The sequence below is a fragment of the Acomys minous genome, assembly GCF_964271855.1.
Source record: "Acomys minous genome assembly, chromosome: 4".
Taxonomy (NCBI): Eukaryota; Metazoa; Chordata; class Mammalia; order Rodentia; family Muridae; genus Acomys; species Acomys minous.
Window position 1 is genome coordinate 87,146,231 of NC_140486.1, and position 25,003 is coordinate 87,171,233.

At 42.4% G+C, this 25,003-nt stretch overlaps 1 protein-coding gene across 2 annotated transcripts in view; it reads left to right on the plus strand.

Annotated features, from left to right (window-relative positions):
* FAM117B (family with sequence similarity 117 member B) overlaps window positions 1–25,003 on the plus strand; it is a 74,925-nt gene that overhangs the window by 25,834 nt on the left and 24,088 nt on the right. For both annotated transcript variants that reach the window (XM_084778680.1, XM_084778681.1), the window contains exon 2: window positions 23,466–23,617. In XM_084778680.1, the coding sequence (XP_084634806.1) occupies window positions 23,466–23,617 (152 nt within the window). The remainder of the gene's footprint in view (window positions 1–23,465; window positions 23,618–25,003) is intronic.

The following is a 25,003-nucleotide window of genomic DNA, read 5'->3' on the forward strand; positions in this document are numbered from 1 at the left end:
TTTGACACCAGGGCTCTCGTCCCAGCCCTCTAGAAATCACATTGTTATCTGGGCATCATAATACATGCTGATAGCCCCTGTTCTCACGAAGGCTAAGGAAGGGAGGATCCAAGGGTTTGAGATCAGTGTAGGTGACATAACTAGGTTCAGCCAAGGCCAGCTTGTGCTACATGAGTCTCAGAGAAAAATATAAAATGACATTTCTTCTTCCTTATTGGTAGCTTAATCACAAATAGTAAAAGGCAGGTGTTCTTGTTAGTTTTAGCTACCCACTTGGGACAGCCTAGAATCACCTGAGAAGGGAGTCTGAATTGAAGGACTGCCTGGATCATATTGGCCTATCAGTGTATCTGGGGCATTTTCTTGATTGTTAATTGACTAAGGACTAGCCTGTTGTGGGCGGCATCATTCCCTGAGCTGAACAGGAGATACGTTGTTTTCTTGGTGGGTGTGGGTGTACAACTTTATGTGACCCCCAAGGTCAAATTTTACATTTAAGTGAAATTTTGTTATGCTTAAAAAAAAAAAAAAAGTACCGGTCACAGTAGTGCACGCCTGTAACCCTAACACTCAGGGAGGCAGAAGTAGGTTGATCTCTGTGAGTTTGAGGCCAGCCTGGTCTACAAAAGTGAGTCCTGGACAGCCAAGGTTACACAGAGAAACTGTCTCGAAAAACCAAAAAACAAATGTATATTTGCATAAACTGTCAAGAAGTATAGTTGTGATTTCTATGACGATCTACAGTGAACATAATAGGCGTTTTCATGTAAATAGAAAATTATATTAAGTATACATTCTTGTTCTAGAAAATGATATTTTCCTGCCACTTGCAAATTACTAAGGTAATAAGAAAACTGTTAAAAAGACAAAAAGCAAACCTTTGCTGGAAAGAATGTGATAGTAAATATTTTGAAATTGTAATTCATCCATAGTTTTTATAACTACTTCTGCTGTTTGTGGTAAGAAAACAACCATAGATGTTAAATAAATAAATGCACATGATCATGGCTGGCTACACAGTTTGCGGTGTAGCTAAGGTTAACCTTGAATTCCTGATTCTCTTGCCTCTGCTTCCCAAGTATGGCCCGCTATACCTGGGAACTGAAGTAAAGGCAAGGCATCTGATTCAGGAGGCTCAGGTATAGACGACTGCATGGTAAGCATTTTTATAGAAAGTGGGAACTGTACATTTTTCCTTTCTGTGGCATGATCTTAAAATAATATGCTAAAGTGACAGCAGTATAGACATACTTCTAAAATCTATTTTTATTTTGGTTTCTTATATCTCTTTCTCCTTTCTCCACCCCCCATCCCTTCCAGTACCACAACACCAGGTAAGAGAGAAAGAAGGTTAGTGGGAGAAAGGAAGTATTTCTCTTTGGCTATTTCCTGCTGTTTAGGGTCTTTGGGTTCTTTGAGACAACAGCCATCTCTGTTGTCAAGATATTCAGCCAGCAGCAGCACGTACAGCAGCGGGTTTCTCTTCCTCTGATCTCCTCCTTCAAGTGATCTTCTGGAAGCCCTCCTTCCCCCCTCTCTCTGTGGTCTTGTATTTATACCCTCTCAGAATCCACCCAAGGATATTTTCCAGATGGTAAAGACTATGCCCCTGCACGAGGTAGTTTCCTGCTGACAAAGGTCACTCACCCTCTGAAGAGGCTGTTACCAGTTGTGGACAAAGAGGAGCAGCCACCATATCCCACATCTAGGATTAAGCCAAAACTTCTTCTTTTTTTTTTTTTTCCCCGAGACAGGGTCTCTCTGTGTTAACCTTGGCTGTCCTGGACTTGCTTTGTAGACCAGGCTGTCCTCGAACTCACATCGATCCACCTGCCTCTGCCTCCCGAGTGCTGGGATTAAAGGCGTGCGCCACCACGCCCAGCTAAGAAGCCAAAACTTCTACAACATAAAAGATATCTTTTTCTTCAAGGATTTTAAAGGCCAGGACGAGGTCAGTATACTTCAGAAGTGCTTGAGTGTGTATACAGAAGAGATTCCTGCCTTGAGAGTCAGGAGAAATTTCTTTGAAATGATACTTGAATTTAAGAGTTCATAGGGCTTTGTCACTGGAATAAAAGGAAAGGGCACACTCTTTCTTTCTGTGGCATGATTATATTGCCTGTATTTTGGTTTATTGGGTGCTCTCTTCTGCTTATAGCCCTTTTACTCTCCTTGCTAGAACCACTTCCCTCAACTAACCAGCTCATCCCTGTCAGTTCTTCAGGTCTCAGCTATGACTTAAACTTCCAGGGCAGTCTGTATTTTTCTTTTCTTAAGACTCATGAGACTTGATTGCTGTTCAGAACCTGCCTATTAATTACATCAGAGTGTACATACAGAACATGAAATATTTCAAATAAGTTTTGAATTTTAGAGGATTTAAAAATACTAAATGTATTTGTGTGTATGCATGCATTTGTACACGAGTGTATGTTTGCCTCAGCATGTGTGTGAAGGTCAGAGGACAACTTGCCTAGTTATTTCTCTCCTTCCACTGTGTGGGTCCTAGGGAACATGCTCAGGTTGTCGAGCTTGGTAGCAGTCATGTTTACCCACTGAACCACCTTGCTAGCCTTTTAATTTTTAAAAAGATTTATTTGTGTATATATAAGCACTATTTGCATATATAACCACATGATAGAAGAGAGCATCAGACAGAAGAGGGCATCTGATCACAGTATAGATGGTTGTGAGCCACCATGTGGTTGTGAGGAATTAAACTCAGGACCTCTGGAAGAGCAGTGCCCTTTACCGCTGAGCCATTTCTCTAGCCCTAGAGCTTGTTTGGGATGAACTGTGTTTACCTTAACTCCCCCTTTTCATTATTGTGCTCATGCTGTCAGGAAGCATCCTCGCTCACTCTTGCACCTTACTCTGTGAGGCTGGCAGGGTTTGTGAGTGAAAGCCAGAGCTCTCCAATATGGCTGGTCTTGCTAGCCATCTTGCTCTAGGAATTCTGTCTTCACCTTCTGAGGCTGGAATTCCAGGAGGTGGCCGTGCTCTATTGGTATGTACATTGGTATGTTTCTGGGGATGCCCTCTCATGGGTATGCTTGCACAGCATGCACTTTAACCACAAGCCATCTCCTTAGTCCCTGTTTTACTTTTTGAGATATAAACTTAACAGAACAGCCTTTTTGTTTTTGCTCAAATTCTGTTTTCATATAGTATCACAACTGAATATATATTTAATATATAAGAAAGAGGTGAGAGGGAGGTATATGTATAGCTTAATATTTCAAATCACTTTTTGTGTGTTATGGCAGACAATTTTAATTTTCATTCATTTTAAACAGATTTTTATTACTTGTTTGCGTGCAATTGCATGTTTGTAGGTGCCCTTAGGGCATTGGATCCCCTGGAGCTGGATTTATAGGTGATGATGGTAAGCTGCCTGATTTGGGTGCTGGGAACTGAACTCTAGTCCTGAAAGACCAGTACGCCTCATAACTGTTAAGTCATCTCTCCATTTCCTAGCTGTATCTGGGGGTGGGGTCAGGCATGGCATGCTGTGCATGTGGGAATAAAAAGGCAACTTTGGAATCTATTCTCTCCCACCTATGTATGGGTTGCAGGGAGCAAACAGGTGGTCATTGTATGCAGCAAAGGCCTTTACCTACTGAGCCGTCCCCCAGCCACTGTGTGTGTGTGTGTGTGTCTGTGTGTGTCTGTGTGTCTGTGTGTGTGTGTGTGTGTCTGTGTGTAGGAGGAGGAGGAGTGCCTGTAAGTTTTTCAAGGCCAGCCTGATCTGATCAGTGACTTCCAAGCTAGCCTAGGCTACAAATGTAATAAGACCCTGTCTCAAACAAAATCTTAAAAACCTAAAACTCCAGAAGAAAGGACCACTGTACCACCTTCATCTTACAGTGGAGGAGACTGTAAGTGCAGGTAGAAGGTGCACACCCACAGCCAGGAACTTGTGTTCAGGATTAAATAGCTCAGGGGATTGCTTCCCTTTTATGTATTTATTTTCTCCTTTTTCTTCTCCTTCCCCCTTTATCCTTTTTTGGATATTATTTTCGAGACGGGTCTATAATGTAGCCTAGATTGTCTCATTTCTCCTGGGATGATTTTTTTTTTTAATCTAGTCTGATATTAGAGCCTGTGTTTTCACCACTGCATTCTATTGCTTGTTTGTAGGCGTACCAGTGGGTGAGGTAGGAAGGGTAAAATTGGTCAGGGCCAGATGCTGTATTAAGATAAACCATTTTTAAAAGATAAGTATGTTAATTAATTCTCTATAGGCATTGTGCAGAGTATAGACACTTTGTAAAATATTGTGTATGATAAATACACACTGCATTTTTTGAAAAAAGTGAAAACTGGAAAAGCAGCCAGTGCTGTTAAGCACTGAGCCATCTCTGCAGTCTCAGAACTTAAACTGTGTTGATTGTGGTGGTTGCAGGAATCGTGGTGGTCAGTGGTGGTCAGTGGTGGTCAGGCACGCTCTCAGGATGCTTGCTTATCATTTCTCAGCTGAGTCAGTCTGCAGTTACTTTTGCTTCATTTTGGTTTCTGTTCTTCAGTTCTTTTTGATATTACCATGTCAGATGCCTTCTGTCACATGTATGTAAAGTGACAACCCCATGTAGAATGCGTGTCCCTTCCTGTTCTGCTCTGAGTGTTAGTACCTGGCATATTTGCCGACTGTATGTATCTCACTTTCGCTGTTAAAACAGAAGCTTTCCAATGGCAGAAACCCCTTTCTTTCTTTATTTCTGTATCTTTAATAGATGCTCAGTGAATATTCAGTGGACGAATGCCGACGGACTTAGGCAACCCTCAAAGGTCTGATTGTGGCTTACCTCTTTAGACATACAAGGCAAGCAGAAGGTCTCATAGAACATAGAAGAGAGAAAGAATTGAAGCTAAAGATGTAGATATTAACATGCACAGTGTCACGGGTACATTGGCTGCCCCATTCTAAAAGTGCCTTTTGAAGTATGAAATTTAAGTTTTGTTGAAATTGCTGGGCGGTAGTGGTGCAAGAGCTTTCAAGCAGAGGCAGGCAGATCTCTCTGAATTCAAGGCCAGCGTGGTCTACAAGAGCTCCAGGACACACAGAAAAACTCTGTTTCAGAAAACCAAAGCAAAGCAAAGCAAAAAGTTTTGTTGAAATTGCACATATTATTTGTCTTTTGTTCCTTTATGATCATCTTTAACAACTGATGTTGACACACAGCTTTTTTTTTTTTTAGTGCTAATGGGTTTATTAATACAGTGTGTGTTTTAAATTTTATTTTTAATTCTTTGCAATATAGAACACAGAAAGTGGACTTGGCATACATGAACTAGGGTAGCATGTGCTTTGATTATATTTGGCTGAAACTGTGTGTGCTAGAGGGCTAAGTCCATACTTCATCATAAAACATTTCCTCTTACTATTTACTTTATGTTTTAATTAGTGAGAAAAACGTTGCTAATGCCTGTTGTACAGTGATGAATTAAGGGCTAGTCATTCTAGGTGTGATGGCACCACCCTGGTACTCTCTTCTGTGACCAAGGCAGGAGGCTCATGAGTTCCTGCCTGGGCCTCATAGCACCTAGGGAGCTAGCACCAGTTTTAAAAAGTCAAGTTGGGTAGCTCACATCTATAAATCCCAGCCCTTGAGAAGCTAAAGTTGGAAGAGTACAGCAAGTTGGGGGGAAGTCTGGTTTACAATTACAGACTAGTCAGGGCTGCATAGATAGACCGGAGGTCAAAAGAAATAAGCCAGGCCGGGCGTGATGGTGCACGCCTTTAATCCCAGCACTTGGGAGGCAAAGGCAGGCGGATCGCCAGCGTGGTCTACAAATCGAGTCCAGGACAGCCAAGGCTAACACAGAGAGATCCTGTCTCGAAAAACAAAACAAAACAAACAAACAAACAAAAAAGTAAATAAGCCAAAACAATAAAAGGGCTCATCATTGTAGATTTTGTTTTTTGAGACAGGGTTACTCTGTGTAGTCCCGGCTATCCTGGAACTCACTCTGTAAGCCATACTGGGCTCAAACTCACCTGCCTCTGCCTCAGGGTTGCTGGGATCACAGGCGTGCGCCACCGTCCCCCCACTCTAGATTTTTTAAAGCTTTAACTTCATTTCTTTCTCTTCATAAGAAACCTTGAAGAGATTATGTCTACCTTTTTTCTTTGCCCTTCAGATTACCTAGCTAATATGATTTCTACTTAATAATTTTTATTTACATCTGTCTTTTTTCTGTTTATTTGTATATATACACATACATGTGCATGTACATATGTGGAATATCTTTTGTTTATTCTTTGACAATTTCATACATGTAGACAATGTATCCTCATTGTATTCATCCCAACTACTTTCTCCTACCCCTTTCCCCCTCACAGAGCCCCAACACGCACTCTTCCCTTTGTGTCCTCTTTTTTTTTTTTTTTTTAAGTCCAGTTAGTGGTGCCTGCTGGAATGTAGATTGCTTTTGGTTAGGTAGCCATAGCTGTAATGAGTTCAGGAAAGCAATGGCCATGCATGTCCAGAGGACAGCATTTTACAGCTTCCCTTCTTATCTTATGTCCTGTCTTCTAGGATGTTCCAGGGTGCGTGCGTGCGTGCGTGCGTGTGTGCATCTTGATATAGATGTCTCAGGGCTAAACACTCAATAGTCACTTACTCTGAGCACTTGGATTAGTTATAAGTCTCTACATTAGCCCTGACACTGCAGAGAAAGCCTGCACACGGTTGAGGGCATCTCTAATCTGTATGTCAAAACATAAATATTTAGATGGTAGTTTGGTAGCTTGTCCATTTAACAAGACAACAGTAGAGATTCCCTAGTTATGGCTTACAACCTCCTAAGCCATAGTAGGATTTTGACCAAGTTTAAAGTACCAGACAAAAGCTGGCCGGTGGCGCATGCCTTTAATCCCAGCACTTGGGAGACAGAGGCAGGTGGATTGCTGTGAGTTCGAAGCCAGCCTGGTCTACAAAGAGAGTCCAGGATAGCCAGGGCTCAGTTACACAGAGAAACCCTGTCTCGAAAAAACAAGAAACAAAAACAAATAAAAGTACCAGACAAGAATTCTCTCCTGTGGAGCAGGCCTGTAATCCAATCCAAAAGTGATCAGTTACCCCATAACCTTCATGTGACTCTTGCACTGGTGAGTTCATCTTACCTGGCAGGCTGGCATTCAGGGTTTGCTGTTGGGCAGTATACCAGGTTTTTTTGTTTTGTTTTGTTTTGTTTTTTCTGTTTAATTATCACAGCAACTCAGCAAATCTGTAATTTCTCTTTAGTTCTCTGGAGGAGAATGTTTTTGTTTCTTATAGTTTCTTCCATTCAGTACTTTCTTTAGCTATGTCTGTATGTTTGCTTGTAGTTTCTCTCCATTTGCTGTCCAGTAACTATCAAACTGAGCTGATTCATTTAATTCATTTAATCACTTCAATCAATTTATTCATAATCAATCATTCTCTGTCTCTCTTAGACATGCACTCGCAAGCACAAATATACACCTCTGTCCCAGTCTAGTCACTGTTAAGTTTCCCATTTTAAAGGATGTTTGGATCAAGTGCTGATTTTCCGTGAATTGCGTTTCCTCCAGACACACCTCACCCCCATACTGGCTTCTCTGTTGTTCTCACTTCTTGGTATTTGCTTCCCTTTTTCATTATCCTCCCCTTGATGATGAGTTGGACCAGGTGACAAGTCTTCCATTTTGTTTTGTTTTGTTTTGAGATAGCATTTCTCTGTTACATAGAGCCCTGGCTGTCCTAGACTCTGTAGATTAGGCTATCCTTGAATTCACAGAGATCCACCTGCCTCGGCCTCCTGAGTGCTGGGATTTAAAGGCCCATGCCACTACACCTGGCTCAGATGACAGTTCTTATGAAGACTGTATCTTCATAAATGTGAGATGTTGCCTCTGAGATTAAATTGTCAAAGTTTTCTTGCCTCCTCCTTTTTTCTTTTTTGTTTGTTTTTGCATTTCAAGACAGGTTGAGGCTGAAGAATTTTGCCCACCATAGTAGACAAATTCTTTTGAACACAGACTACTGTTTAAGATCATACCATCCTGAATTTACCTAGTCTTGTCTGATTGCTGAAGAAAAACAGGGTTGGATGAGAGAACAATATTGTTGATACAGTTCTTTTTGGAATTTGAGGAAGATGTGTGTGAGGGCTTAAAGAGAAATGAAAATCATATTCTTAAAACCTGGAGGAAGAGGCGTATCTGCTATATGGATGCAGAAAGTTCTGAATGCCTACTCAAGTCACACAGCAGCACATTTGCCTTGGACAAGGCGGTCTGACTAAGACAATGTGTGGAAGTGTTAAAGGCATCGCTGGGTTTCTTTTTGATGCTTATAGCAAAATGCAGAAGTGCCCTGAGTCACACTGTGAACATACCCTTCCTACATTATTTGTCAAATTTATGTACTTAATAAGTATCTGAGCCAGGCATGGTGGTGCACTCAGGAGGCAGAAGCAGGTGGATTGCAGTGAGTTCGAGGCCAGCCCGCTCTACAAAGTGAGTCCAGGACAGCCAAGGCTACACAGAGAAACCCTGTCTCGAAAAACCAAAAGCAAACAAACAAACAAACAAAACCCTGTATTCTCATTTGGCGGTAAATGAACTTTAAACTTTTTTAAAATCTTGCAGTAAGTAATAGAATATAAACTTCTAAGGACATTGTTTGTTTATATTTGTGTACACTACTGTATCATCAGCACCTACAATAGTCTTTGTTCATAATAGATGCTTAATAAAGATTAGTGGGGTGTCTTAGTTTCTTTTCTGTTGCTGTGATAATGATTCCCTCCCTCCCCACCCCACCCCCCATGGGAAAAGAATCCTCAGGGAGGAAAGAATTTATTTATTTCAGTTTACACTTCCAGGGCACAATCCGTCATTAGGGAAGTCAGGCAGGAACTGAGGCAGGAACCAAGAAAACTGCTTCCTTGCTTAGGTAGTTACCTTTCTTTCTTTGTTATTTTCTTTTCTTTAATTAAGGACCTGGAAATACCCACTGGAGAAAAGATATCGTCTTCAAACTGATCAAATTGGATGGCCACATGTAGATGAGTCCAAAAATAGACTCTTACATATCATCCTGCACTAAGTCAACACCAAATGGATCAAGGACCTTGTAGTTTGAGTAGGACCGGCCCCCAAAGGCTCATGTATTTGAATGCTTGGTCTTTAGGGAGTGGTGCTACTTGAGAGGGATTAGGGGACGTGGCCTTGTTGGAGGAAGTGTCACTGCATGGGCTTTGAGGTTTTGAAAGCTCAAGCCAGGCCCAGTGTCCTTATCTTTCTGTTGCCTGTGGGTCCAGATGTACAGCTCTGAACTGCATACTGCCATGCTCCCTGCCATGACAGCAGTAGACTAAACCTCAGAAGCTGTATGTATGCAAGCCTTCTTTAAATGCTTCCTCTAAATAAGAGTTGCTGTGGTCATGGCATTTCTTCAATAGAACACTGACTAGACAGACTTCAACATAAGATCAGATACACAGAGCCAGGTACAGTGGCACAGCCTGTAATCCCAACACTGTAGGAGGCAGATGCAGGTGGGTTGCTGTGAATTTGACACCAGTCTGGTCCAGGACAGCCAAGGCTATACAAAGAAACTCTGTCTCAACCCCACGCCTCCCCCCTCCCCCCCAAGAAAAATCTAGTGTTTAGGAGGCAGAGGCAGGTGGATCTCTGAGTTCACGTCCAACCTGGTCTATGGAACTAGTTCTAAGACAGTCAAGGCTGTTACACAGAGAAGTCCCATCTTGAAAAACCAATAAATAAACAAACATATAAGTTTATTTGCAAATTAAATAGATGAAGCTGGCGGGGGGGGGGGGGGGAACATCCTGAGTGATGTAACTCAGATAAAAAAAGACAACTATTGTGTTTTCTCTTACGTGTTTTCTCTTTAGTGTGCGTGTTACAGCCCGTATAACCACAGAGGTCAGATAGCTAGTAAAGGACTAGAGGAGGGGAGGAGGATGTTCCAAGGAAGGGGAATGGAATATATTGTTGGGGGAAGACTGGAGAGAGAATGGGGAGGAAGATGGAGGAGAGGGAACGGGAGGAACAACTAAGGGCATTTGAGGGGCATATGGAACCTGCTACTATAGAAGCTTCCATCATTTATGCACATATGTGTGTGCAGACACATAACATGAATGAGTGAATAAATGATTGAATGAATGAATGAACGAATGAAATGTAAGTGGAGTCACCAAATAATGGGGAGACAATGCCTCAACTTGGCATCTTAAGTCACCAAGTGAAAGCTCTAATGCCAGGAATGGATTATATCTAGCTTGAGTCGTCAGCCAGAGGGGCCCCATGTAAGCCCCCAAACATCTCAAGTCGCTTTCCACAAATTAATGGTAAGGCCCTATTGCTGAAGCCAACATTTAAACAATTCATTCAACACAGAGAAGTCAAGCTGGTGTCTAAACAGAAGCTTCACTCTTACTGACTAGCCTTTGTGGTACTAGATGGTACTCGGTATACTACTAGAGGACAAAGGCAGTCATCAGCCTCCTGTAAACTCTGACCACAGCTGTGACCTGCCTGGGAGGCAGTCTGCTGCAGTAGTAGAAACGCAATGCAAACACTGTGGGAGTTACCGTCCACTCTGATTGGATTTAAGGATCACGCCTTGAGATGGGATTTATGACTGACAGTGCTTGGGTTGCCAAGAACCTGAGACTGGATAAGGGGAAAAGCGAAAGGTAATATTCCACTTAAAAAGCACAGCAAAAAATGACTCCCAGTGACCTCTGCCTTGCTCACCCATCATCAAAGAACCTGCTTCTTGCAAAAGATGGGAACTAACTCAGAGACCGACAGCTGGACAGTGAGTGTGCAGAGAGTGAGAGGACTTGCAGCACTCAGTCCTAAGTGGAATGTCTTTATCCAACCCCCTCCTCTCAGGGCTCAGGGATATATTTGGAAGAAGAAATGGAAAGACTGTAAGAGCCAGCGACGATGGACTCCCAAGAACACAGCAGACATGCTTGTATGAACGCCAAGATGCTGGCAGTGTGCGCAGATTCGAGCCTGACTAGGGTTCCAGTGCTGAGGAGAAGTGGATAAGGCTTCTCACCCCTAAACAAGAAGCTAGCTGTAATTGACACCCACTTGCAAAGAGAAAAATTAGTCTTTTCCAATTGGATATCATGGGTATATTAGACTCCTGTGCCTGGGAGTATTTAACCAACACAAAACGAACTCAGTGTGGTATTTTGTAGACTTTTTGTCTCATTGTTGTCTGCTTTGTTTTTTTTTTTTTTCGGGGTGGTGGTGGTGGGTGTCTTGATGGTCCTTTGATTGTATGTTTTTGTTTCTGTCCCTCATCCTGAGCCTCCCTCTCTGGCCCATCCAGTGTTTCTCTCTGTAGTCCTGGCTGTCCTGGAGCTCTGTAGATCAGGCTGCCCTCAAATTTAGGGATTCTCCTGCCTCTGCCTCCTGAGTGCTGGGATTAAAGATGTGCACCACTATACCCAGTTTAGTTTAATCCCAGCATTTGGGGAGGCAGAGGCAGGTGAATCTCTGTGAGTTTGAGGCTGGCCTGGTTTACACAACAAGTTCCAGGACAGCCATGACTACACAGAGCAACCCTGTCTCGAAAAACAAAACAAACATCTTAAAAAAGAGAGAGGATTTAGCTGGGTGTGGTGGCGCACGCCTTTAATTCCAGCACTTGAGGAGGCAGGGGCAGGCAGATTTCTGTGAGTTCGAGGTCAGCCTGGTCTACAGCAGTCCAGGACAGCCAGGACTACAAGAGAAAACTCTGTGTGGAAAAAATAAGAGAGAGAGAGGGGCAGGGTCGGGGTGGGGGGCTCGGAGCTGGAGAGATGGCCAGGCAATTAAGAGCACTCGCTGTCTGTTCTTCCAGAGGTCCTGAGTTTAATTCCCAGGAACCACAGGCGGTTTATAATCATCTCTACTAGAATCTGATGCCCTCTTCGGCCATGTGAGTGTACAAGCAGATAAAGAACTCAGACATAACATAAATCTTTTTTTTTTTTTTTTCAAAAGAGAAAGAGGTCTTAAATAAAAGGGTATGGTGGCCTGGGGTAGGTAGGGAAGATCTGGGAGGAGGTGGGGGAGGGGAAAGCATGATCAGAATATGTTGTTTGAAAAAATGTTTTCAACTAAAAATTGTGTTGGGGCTCCATGTGTGCCCACATGTAAGGGTTATCAGATAGCTTTGGGGAGTCTGCTCTTTTTTTTTCTTTTTTTTTCTTTTTTCTTTTCTTTTTTTTTTTTTTTTGTTGTTTATCATGTGCATTCTAGGGCTCCAACTCATGTTGGAACAACTCATGTCAGAGCAAGTACCTTGATCTGAGAATCATCTCTCTGGCTGGCCCTCAGCTCTCTTACCTCTCAGTTCAGGACCATCTGCCTAGGGATGCTAGACCCTCCCACATTGTCATCAATCAAGGCAGTAACAGATGGGCACAGATGTACCCACAGGCCAAGATGATTGAAGCAGAGTTTTTGTTTTTTTTTGTTTTTAATACTACTTCATGTAGTTCTGTCCTGGGACTTGCTGTGTAGATTAGGCTGGCCTTATGCTAACAGAGACCCTCCAATCTCTGCCATCTAAATGCTGGGTTTAATCTCGGGTACCACCACCGGTAGATTGAAACAGTTCTTAGCTAGGTTGTATCAAGTTGACAAAAACTAAGACATGATGTAATATCTTAGTTTAAGGTATTATTGTGACAGTTAAATGAAGTAATTGGTGGAAAGGAATTGTTTAGTGTCTAGTAAGTGTTAATTGTTCAATGTTGGTTGTATTCAGCTGTTTGTTTTGCTCTTTATTATATAGTCCCCGATTCTTAGAAAACTACGAGTAACACAATTCCTAAAGGGAAAGATTTGCTTTTAGCTTTGGATGATAAATCATAACTCAGTCAAATTTGAAGTACTTGGACATAAAGGTATTTTTGTTTCTGGCTATGATGGTGAAATTATCTCTCCTCCAGTAAACAGGGAGAAAACTGGACAAAAGATAGGAAGCAGCTGTATGTTTGCAGGTGTACAAGACAGCTTATTGCAGAGAAAAGTGGAACACGCTCAGGTAGGCGAGGGGGCAGTGTTTAAAGGGGATGCTGGGGAAGAAAGCTCCAAAGGACTGAGTGTGAGGTGATGCTTAGGTGACAGTGGCTAGAGAGACTGCTGTGCTAGTCCACATGCTGGGAGAGCTGTGTACTGTTTCTTAAAGCTTTGGACAGACTGGTTATCTGAGGGGTGATGAGTCAGCTGTTTTTAGATACTACATAACAGCCTGTAGGAATGTGATTCCTGAGAGGAGTGCAGCGTGTGGTAAGGTGAACTCTGACTGTCTGGATGTCTTCCGGAAGACACTTTGAGACTACAGTGTATGCAGGGTGTGTCGTCAGGACACGGTACCTGATTAGACTGATGAGATAGAAGGAGGTTTGAGGGGAGGGTGCGTTAACTGTAAAGCTCTGGACCAGGCTTCACAGGAGAAGAGAGTTGCATAAAAAAGATGCATTTTTAGAAGAGTCTCCTTCAGTGTTTGCTAAAGAGAAGGAACTCCCATGAGGCTGGACAAGGAGTGACTGGAGGGACCTCTAAGTTGAGTGATTTTCCAAGCTGGGTGTTGTTTAGACACTGATCAGACAGAGTGATATTTTGATCAACCACATGTTTAGTAGAGCCTCTAGAAGGACCCTGCCTTAATAGTAGGGTTAAATTCTAGAGAAAGGATTATTTTCTTCTTCTTTCTTCCTTTCTCTTTTGGTTTCTCAAGATAGGGGTTCTCTGTGTAATTCTGGTTGTCTTGGACTCGCTTTGTAGACCAGGCTGGCCTCAAACTCACAGAGGTCCACCTGCCTCTGCCTCCTGGAGTGTTGTGCCACTGTGCCCAGCTGCCATCTTTTTCTTTTCTTTTGTCAGTTTTTTTGTTTGGTTGGTTGTTGTTGTTGTTGTTTTTGGTTTTTCAAGACAGAGTTTCTCTGTCTCTGTAGCCCTAGCTGTCCTGGAACTCACTCTGTAGATCAGGCTGTCCTCAAACTCCCATTTTTTTCTTAAAATAAAACCAAAACAAGCTTTAAAAAATCAAACTGATCTACAGGTTTTGTAATCAACTGTCAGAATAAAGCCCAACAATCTAAAGAACATTTTACTGTTTTTGGAATCTAATAAAGTAATTTATTGAATGCAGGACATAGGTGAACCGCAATGAAGAGATGGTAGAATCAAAGAAATAACAAAATAAGCAAGATTTGTTTAGTGGTGTGTGCATGTGGGGGAGAGAGAATGGCAATGAGAGAGGTGTGTGTGTCGGGCATGTGTGCGGGGCTCAGAGGACAACTTGGTGGAGACTGATTCTTTAAAACTCAGCAAATTTGAAGGCATAATAATAGAAACTACAAAAAAGTAAACTAAATACGAAGACACAACATGGATGTAGCTGTACTTCCAGAACAAAGGTAGGAAAAGAGAATTTAGACAAAGACAGGTGAAAAATTTTCAACTTTATGAAAGCTGAACTAATTGATTCAAGAAGTTCGGTTAATCCTAAGAAGAATAAGTGGGATCTGGGGAGATGGTTCAGAAGCTAAGAGCACTGCCTGCTCTTCCAGAGGTCCTGAGTTCAATTCCTAGCAGCCACATGGTGGCTCACAACCATCTATAACGTGATCTGATGTCCTCTTCTGACCTGCAGGTGTACATGCAGGCACAATATCATATAATAAATAAATAAATAAATATTTAAAAAATTCTATTAAGAAGTGTACAGAAGATAATTTAAGGCAGATTGTAATCAAATAACTGAGAACATGTGAGAAAATGTGTTATTGAGGAGCAATGAAAGATGACAGATTTCTTGACAAAACCAATATAAGGCAGAAAACAGAATGGCATAGTAGGTAAAACTGTAAATTCGTATGTAATGCCACACACAGCCCAAATATCCTTTAAAGGTAACACACATTTTCATGTGTGGGAAATTGTCCAACAGGAAATAATACCTTTAGGTTCTTCGTGGGGAAGGAAATGATATCATATGTAACCTAACCTTAAAGAGGAATAAAGGGCACCTGAAGTGGCAGATGAGTAAGATAAAAGCATATTTTATTTTTTGATTTCCTTAGAAGATAATTGCTTTACAACTGAATTGTAACATACTGTGGCTCTATTCTGTATACATAGGATCTATGACAACTGTAATACAAAGGACAGAGAGCACTAGTGGAAATGCATAGTCTTAAGGGTCTTATATTGTATGATGTTGTATGTAAAGAGATATAATTTAACTTGAAGATATATTGTGATAACATAAATGTGCATATAGTAAAATGCCCTAGCGCAATTAAGCAGTTTCAAAGAAATACAGTTTCATGTGTCTGTAGATGTTTAACTAGCCAAAGTTATGAAAAGAATAGACAGGGCAGAGAAAAAATAAACAGCAAGGTCATAGATTGATATGACAGTGTATTAGTTGGTCTAAATATTTCAGTTAACATACAGATTATCAACTGCATGCGGTGGTGCATGCTTTATAACCCTAGCAGCTTGTAAGTGGACACCTGAGGGTCAGGAGTTAAAGGCCAGCCATTGTTACAAAGCAAGTGTGAAGCCAGCCTGGCCTACAGGAGACCCTGTCAAAGGAAGGAAGGAAATAACTTTAGTGTAACATTATCAGGCAGAGCGAGGACCATTTCTGCTGTAGTATCCTGTACTTGTATTAGACCTGTACTGTGACCTGTATTAGAGGTTCAAGTATAGGGCTACACCTTAAAGTCTTCATGTGTATGGATGTTTTGCCTCCATATTTGTGTGTGTACCACTTGCAGAGGTCAGAAGAGGCCATTGGATCCACTGGAACTGGGGTTAAAGGTGTTTCTGTGACACCTACTGGGTGCTGGGATTGAACTGAGGTCCTCTGGAAGAATAGACAATGCTCTTAACTACTGAGCCGGCATTGCTTCAGTAGGGCTACACTATTGAGAGGTGGGGGCTGGTGGAGCGTTTTGAATTGTTGGTGGTGTGCTCTCAAAGGGGATTGTGAAACCCTGTCCTCATCTGCTGAACTCTTCTTAGTCAGCACTTGGGCACCCACTGCCATTTGCTCCTACCAAGATCTCTCCGCTCTCATAGACATAGGGCGATAGATAATCATTCATGAACGGAAACCTCCAGAAACTGTGAACCCAATAAGACCCTTTTTAAAAAATTGACATATATAACATTTCTTACAGTAACAAAACTATTTAAGTAACATCAGCCTGTTCCCCTTATCCCCCCAGATTTCTTTGTATAGCCCTGGCTGTCTTAAAACTCACTCTGTAAAACAGGCTGGTCTCAAACTCAGAGATCTGTCTGCTTCTGCCTCCGGAGTGCTGGGATGAAAGGTGTGTGTCACCACTGTTCAGCAGTCTCAATAGAATTTTTTTAAAAAGAAAGAAAAAAAAAAGAAAAGAAAAGGCTATAAGAGGGTTAGGCATTCATGGTGCACAGACATACATGCAGGCAAAGCACCCATACATATAAAGTAAACAAAAATTGAAATTTAACCCTGGAAAGAAGTAATTGTTAAAGTGGTTGTTATCACTAGAGGATGTCCTGTTGGAAATTCAGGGTGTGGGCACTATTAGATTTAATTTTTACACTCAAAAAGAAAGTTTCCCATTTTCTAAACAAATGGATCTACTTTGTCCTTTCTACTTGTTGATTTTTGTTGACAATAGATAGCATGGCTTTGAAGCCATTGCTTAGTCAAGTTACACAGCTATTCAGGCCTAACACTGTGGCAAGGCCCCTAGAACTGTTTGAAGGGACATCTAGTGGCCATGATTTCAGAGCTGTGCTGGTGTCATTGAAGTTACAAGGAACCAGTTTTTCTGGAGCTGATAGGTGGGAGCTCTAAATTTCAAAGCCCAAGGCATTGATTGAAAATGTGAGTGCCACACCCTGCTTTGTTTTTTAAAGAACAAGTGAAGCATCTCTGAGCTGTTGTTTGGATCTACTTTGAATAGAAAGGTGTCTGAGTTTGTTGCACACACATATCAAATCCACCACATTTGGGATAAGTGATTTTTCCCTCATAACCAGGAGCATTAATTTCCCCCATTGGCCTTTTTTATGAGATGCTCTCATGTCAAGAGTTTTGGCACTGGGATGAAGCAGAATTGCTTATTTACTCTTGTTGTGTTTGAGACACACAAGACCTTTTCCTGGAGCCACCTTGCAGCAGCACAGGGGAGTGGGCGCTTTTGACCTAGCTTCTGTTTCTTGGCTTTGGGTGACCGTTGAAGGAAGATTTTCTAGAGGAATGACTTCTGAGCTGAGATTGCAAGGTTGAACATGAGTTAGCCTAACTCAGGAAAGGGAACTGAGGGCGATCGTAGCCGAGGAAAAACCCCAGAGGCATGGCACACACTGGGGACTGCCATGGACAAGGCTGCAGAGGGGATTGAGGCTGGAGAGAATCTGCCAGATGGTAAAGGGTCTTGTCAGCTGTCAGAGTCTCTTCCTCTGTGCCCACTACACATGCAGTCTTCGTTCGCCGAGGCTGGGAGTTTTGAGTCATCTTTCAAGATTCCCTACCCCCTCCCATAACCTCTTCATAATTATTTAGGGCAACAAATCTGTCAGTTTTTGCAACTTGTACTGAAAGAGAATAATAAGATAGATGTATAAACTGTTCTCAGTAGGCTGTGATTTATTTTCCAAATTTTCTAGGGGTTACCATTGCCCCATAGGCCTTTAGTAAATGTTAAATGAGTAGTTTAAGGAACATGGGATTCACACCAGAAATGTTTTTTAAAAGACTTATTCTTATCATTTTAAATTATGTATATGTGTTCAGTGTGGGGGTCTTGGCACAGGAGTGCAGATCTGGTGAAGGCCAGAGGCATCGGATCCCCTGGGGCTGGAGTTACAGGCTGCCAGGGGTGTTTTCTGGGACTTAAATTCAGGTCTCTCTAAGACAAGTATGGACTTTGACCTACTGAGCCACCTTCCCAGCCCCTGTTACAGCTATTTTTTCTAGTTACACTTATTTATTTGTGTGTGTGTGTGTGCATGTCGAGGTCAGAGGACAGATTGTGGGAGTCAGTTTCTGCCTTCTACCTTTTGAGTCTTGGTGTCAAACAGAGTCATCAGGCTTGGTGGCGAGCGCCTTTATATGATAACCACCTCTACAGGTCGAGCCATCTCATTGGCCACAAGGAAATGTTTAAGATCTTTACTTGTGATCATATGTAACTCTGTGATGCTATAAAAATGAAGATCCCAGTGATTTGGGGAGGTTTGGGTAGTTGGATATTCTTGAGTTGATTTGATTAGTGTGCTGCTGGGAACTGAAGCAGTGATTGGTAGTGTTGGTGAGGAAGTGTGCCAGACAACTTTAACTATTCAGCTCTCCACAAATATACACAAGTTTGCATAATTGTGATGTTCTTTTTGCTCCTGGATGACACAGTTTTCTTACAACTATCCCCTGAAGTAATTATCTAAAGCACACATGAACATGTGTATTTATTGCTTTTCATTTCTCATAATAGGTACATATTTCCTTGAATATATGGACATGACTTATTTCTAGTCTATCAAACATGCTGTAAGAGGAAGTTGAATTTACATGAAGAAATAGTTAGCCCCCCCCCCGCCCCGCCCCCAAGGGTTCTCTGTGATAGTTAGCTTTTTGGTTTGGCCTTCCTTCCTTCCTTCCTTCCTTCCTTCCTTCCTTCCTTCCTTCCTTCCTTCCTTCCTTCCTTCCTTCCTTCCTTCCAGACACGGTCTTTCTGTGTAGCCTTGGCTGTCCTGGACTTGCTTTGTAGAATAGGCTGGCCTCGAATTCAGAGAGATCCCCCTGCCTCTGCCTCCTGTATGCTGGGACTAAAGGCCGATAATTGACTTTTATAACAGGCCTTGCTTTAGTGAAATAATTGCCACTGTGTGCTGAGAAGTGGTGGCACACACCTTTAATCCCAGCACTTGGGAGGTAGAAGCATGTGGATCTCTGTGAGTTCGAGACCAGCCTGATCTACAGAGCAAGTTCCAGGACAGCCAGAGCTGTTATTCAGAGAAACCCTGTCTTGATCAATCCCCTGCACCCCCAAAATTAATTGCCACTGTGAAAACAAATTATTATCTGAGACGTGAGTGTTGAGGTAGCTCCTGTGGTGATCACCAACATAGCTGTAACTATTGTGTTGTTGGAGTTGAGTCTTTTGAAGCTAACTCTTATACTTAGAACTATGCAAGACCCTTATTAAGACAGTAGCATGAAACAGACTTGTCAGAAGTATTCTCACAAGTACATGACCTTAAGAACAAGGCCTAGAGTAAGAACACTGTCAGTATGTCTGTACATGGCTCCTTGTTTGTACCCATTTGTGTGTGTACACATGCATAGGGAGTAACCTTAGTTGCCCTCCGCCTTTTGAGACCATGTCTTTACTGAACCTGGAACTCCTTTGGCTAGGTTGGGGCCGCCAAGCCATAGGATTCTTCTGTCTCCTTCCTAGCTAGCACTAGGATTGCAAACACACGCCATCATACCAGGTTTTTACGTGGAGAGGTGAACTTGGGCCCTCATACTTGAATGGCAAGCGCTTTACTGCCGGCTATCTATTTCCCTACCCTTTATTTACTATTTAAAAACATAAGTATGGTGTACATCATTGACCTCAGCAGTGAGAAGCCAACCAAGAGGATAGCGTGAGCCAGTTGAGACCGGTTGGGCAGCACTGTATCTCAAAAAAAAATTTTTTTTAAGCCCATGTTAAAGTTGCACATAAACTAACCAAGCTCACCCTTTTTCTGAACCCCCCCCCCCAAAAAAAAAGGAAAAACATGATTTTAGATATTTCAGTATTTCTAAAGAAACCAAGACACGTAAAGTCAAGCATTGTAAACCAGGGACTAGGCAGAATCCAGAAATACTATTTGTTCTAGTTAGGGTTACTGTTGTTGTGGTGAAACACTGACAAAAAGCAAGTTGAGGAAGAAATCATTGAAAAAGTCAGGACTGGACCTAAGCAGGGCAGGAAGCTGGCGGCAGGAGCTGATGCAGAGGCCATGGAGGGTGCTGCTCACTGGCCTGTTCCTCATGGTTCTTATAGAACCCGAGGTGACCAGCCCAGGGTGGCACCACGCACAGTGGGCCGGGCCCTTCCGCATCAGTCACGAGACATGCTCTACAACCAGAACTTGCGGAAGCATCATCTCAATGAGTCTTCCTCCTTCCCAGTGACTTGTGTGACGCTGACATAAAACCAGCCAGTACCTTAATTTAATAATGTGGATGCTTACATGAAAAGAACTTCATGGAATTTCAGAATGTAATAATTAAATACATTACAATTTTACTTGGTGTCAGGGGAAGGGGGCTGTCAGCCAGAGTGTACAGGTTGTCAGCTTCTGCCAGTCGGTTTTCTCCATCAAGTGGGTTCCAGGAATCACATTTATCTGTCATGTTTGGTGGCAAGTGCTTTTAACCTGCTGAGCCTTCTCTGCAGACATTTTAGTAGAAAAGGGTTGGGGGATAGTCTTTAGGGGTAACGCTTTGCTTAATTTTGTTTCAGAGTTATGTATCAGTGGATCAGTTTTACTGTGCTCACCTGTTAAAACTGATCAAAGATAGCATTTCACTATTACCTTCTGTATTGGCTGCTTTTCTCATTGTTGTTAAACAGTGGGTAACGAAGTAAAGGGGAAGGAAAACCTGGGCACGGTGGCACACGTTTTTAATCCCAGCACTGGGGAGGCAGAAACAGGCGGATCTCCAGCCTGGTCTACAAAATGAATCCAGGGTAGCCAAGGCCACACAGAGAAACCCTTTCTCAAAAAAAGTGTAAAGCAAAGCTTCAACACAGCCTGCTATAACCTCAAGGAGAAAGACAGCTCAGTGAGAAACCACAGAGAGCAGGAGCGCCAGATACCAGTGAGCTTAACCCTTCAGTCAGCAGGAGGGTCAGAGCAAGCAGAGTGCAGAGAGAACAAGGTCCTCCCCTCCTCGACGTGGATCTCATCAACTGAGAACAGCCCTGGAGTTGGACAGCACTGAGCATGAGTTCAGCATAAAACCAGCCTCCCATTCATCAAGCAGTGTGCTTGAGACCCTCAGCTGCATTCCTCCGGGAGGTTAAGACTCAAGAGGTTGAGCTGGAGAGATGGCTCAGCGGTTAAGAGCACTGTCTGCTCTCCCAGAGGTGCTGATTCAATTCCCAGCAACCACATGGTGGCTCACAACCATCTATAATGTGACCTGATGCCCTCTTCTGACCTGCAGGTATACATGCAGGCAGAGCACTGTATACATAATAATAAATAAATCTTTTTAAAAAGTTGGTTTTTTTTTCTTCTTAACCATTTGAAAATGTACATGCAGATTAGTAGTATGAGGACCAGATTTGGCCCATGGCCTGTAGCCTCCCTAAACTCAGATATAAAATATGAAAAATCTCAAAACCTAATAATAAGTTTTATATCTTTTCATCATTTTGTTAGTTTAAAAAATAGTACTTAGGGCCGGGCGGTGGTGGTGCATGCCTTTAATCCAACACTGGGAGACAGAAGCAGGTGGATCGCTCTGAGTTCGAGGACAGCCTGGTCTACAAAGTGAGTCCAGGACAGGCAAGGCTACACAGAGAGACCCTGTCTCAAAAAACCAAAAACAACAAAACAAACAGCCAGGTGTGACAGTACATGCCTTTAATCCCAAGACTTGGTAGAGGCTGTTCTATAGAGTGAGTTTCAGGACAGCCAGGGCTACACAGAGAAACCCTGTCTTGAAAACAAACAGTCAAGCAAGCAAACAAAAATCACATGTGTGGTGCTAAAAGGCACTGAGGTTTATTTTGGTTTACCAAGGTTTGGTCTGTTGTGTTACAGAAAACAAAACATCGTTTTGGCTACCAACTGGAATTCTGGGATTTGCACTCTTGTAGGTTTCTTTATAGTGAACACTTTTCTTCTGTATGTATAGTGATTACATTTGTACACGTGAGAGAGAGAGTGTTTGTGTACACAGATGTGAAGGCCAGAGGTTGACGTTGGGTATGTTCAAGAAAAAAATTTGCTGGGCACCAGAGAAATAATCAGTTTTGTAGACAACTGCTGGGCTCACTCCCTAGAGATTTTGATTTGGTAGATTTAGGGTGGGGTCCAGGAGCGTTCATTGGTGGAAAGAATCCCAAGAAACCTGGATTCGCATCTCATATTACAGCAAGTAGTTAGATATTCAGCAACAGGTTACTGTCTCTCCTCCCTCTACCTCATGCCTACCATGCCATTCTTTTTCAGAAGAGGAGAAAATCCTGCTTAACGGATGCTAAATAAGTGATGCACAGATGTGAAAAAGGGGTATTAATGATTAAATTAGGGCTGGCTTTCTGTAATCCCTTTGATACCCTGAATGCTTTATGTTTATATATAAAAGTGATACTCTTTCCTTGTCTAATTCTCCCTTCTGTAGCCGTCCCATTACGTCTGTCTTCGGGTGTGCCCTATGATGGCACTCTTAGCACTTGCCTCCTCCCCCCTGCTCTGGCTGGCTCTCATATAGAACCACTGAGCCCCTTCAGTTTACTTGTGTAGCATTCTCTTACTTGTGATTCCAAAGAAACCCCAGCTTTGGCTTACACCATGGCCAAGGCCCTTTCAGGAAATAAAAAGCCGCTGAATTCTTGGGGCTAACACTTGGGGGAATTTACTAATGGAGTACAGTTTGAAGCTGAACCTTAGCCCTTGCTTGCTGTGTATCAGAGTTGGTGCTGAGAGTTGAACACTCCCTAGGTGGAATCCTATGTTTTGTGTTTTTCTTTATTCCAGAATCCCTCACACCCCCAGACAGGGTTTCTCTTGTAGTCCTGGCTGCCCTGCCCTGCTCTGGGCTCTCTTTGTAGACCAGGCTGGCCTCGAACTCACAGATCCTCCTGCCTTAACCCACCAGGTGGTGAAATTAAAAGTGTGTGCCATCACTACAGGCCCACAATTTTTTTTAAGCTTTATTTAATGTCTACATGTATTTATTGGGCTTTGGTTTTATTTATGTAGTTGGAACCAAAGCCTCATGCATACTAGGTCTGTGCTTCATTTACTACTGAGCGGTATTTCCCACTCCTGAAGCCCTTTGAAAGGTTTATTATTGTTATGTGTGTATATTGTATGGGAGCTATTATAGACATATATACGTCACAGCTTGTGTGTGTGTGTCAAGATCCACAGACAACTTTGTAGAGTTGATTCTTTCCATCTTTATGTGGATTTTAGGAATGGACTCAGGTCAGGCTTTTCCAGAAAGTACTTTAGCTGCTAAACCATTTCACTGTTGGTAGTTGATTGCCCTTACCTTTCCCCAGTTGGAGACTTTTGCACTATACTTTTAAAGAGCTTTTATTCACATTTGCCTTCTTAGAGTCAGACTTAGTGTTTGCATAGCTAGCTGATAAATAAATGCTTGGCTGAAGGCTAAAGGTTCTAAGCTAATAGTTAAACACTTTTCTTTTATATGCAGGTGACAAAACACGCCCGCCTTCCTCAAGTCCCTCCAGCATTATCCGGCGCACTTCCTCCCTGGATACTCTTGCAGCTCCATACCTTGCTGGGCACTGGCCCCGAGACAGTCGTGGGCAAGCAGCACCCTGCATGAGGGACAAGGCTACACAGGTAGGTTTCTTATTTGTTGTACTCTGAAGCATTGTGAACATCAGAATTTCCTCAGAAGTGCAGGTTCCCAGGCCTACCTTCTAGATGCTCTGCTGGATTCTGTTTGACCTGGGAGTGTACATTTGTAAAAATTCTCAAAAGTAATTCCCATAGTGATAGATAATAGTGGACATACTTTCCTGTTTATTACTTAGAAGCTGGGCTAGAATCTCACAATATTTCTGTACCGGGAATTTGGACTTGAAAATTTATAATAATAGGGCTGGGGTTAAGAGCACTGGTTGCTCTTCCAAAGGTCCTGAGTTCAATTTCTAGCACTCACATGGTGGCTCACTGCTATCTATAATAAGTCTGGTGCCCTCTTCTGGTGTGCAAGTGTACATGCAGGCAGAGCACTGTATACATAATAAATTAATAAATCTTTAAAAAAAAAACCAAGAAACCAACTGTAATTAGAAACTACATTCTACATACAGGAGTTATTCCAGGAAGTTGCATTCCCTTGGTTAGGACAGGATAGGCAGCTTTGAGAAGATGAAGTCTGGCCCCAGCCACTTCAGGAAGACTATTCTGTACTTGGAGTGTTTTGTGTGCCACAGCTGCAAGACTTAAAGAGTAACTAGCAACTGGCCTAAGTTAAAAAGCACCTCAGTGAGCCTGCGAGGATGGTGGGGCAGCGAGGCAGGCCCCGTGCTGAAGCCACCGAAGAACCACGGTGTGCTGAGGGAAGACTGGTGTCCCAGTGGTCCGTGGTCCCGGAGACGCCTCCATTTCCTTTTATTGTTTTCTGTAGAAGCCTTTTGCTTAAAGTTCAGGAACTTGAAGACATTTTGAGCCTTTTCATAAGGAAATGATTCTCCTGAATATTCATGAGTATATTCCTAGATACTCGTAGATCTGAATGTTCTCAGCAGTAGTCAAGTCCTGAAGTCTTTGCCACAGAAAGTGCCTGTGTGCCCCTAGTTCCAGTCCATGGAAGAATTCATGTACTAATTTTGCTTTAAAAAAAAATCATTTATTGCTTCTTTATTAAGTTGTACATAACTTCAAAGAGATGCTGTGTAAAGGATTGAATTGGAGCTTTTTTCATAACCAGGCAGTTGGAAAAGAGTTGTCAGGAGACAAAACTGTGTAACCCATCTCCAAAATAAGCTATTGTTTTGTTCATATTCCAAGACAGGGTGTCTTTATATAGCCTAGCTGACCTGGTCTCTCTGTAGACCAGGCTGTCCTAAACTTTCTTTTAGATTTTCATTAAAATACCCTGTGCCTATGGATTGTAAATGTCCAACATGAAATTTTCTGGCACCATTACATGAACTGAATTTAATGCAACCATCTTCTGGGGAGGAACAGAGAAAAATTGACTCTTTGATTAATATTTTG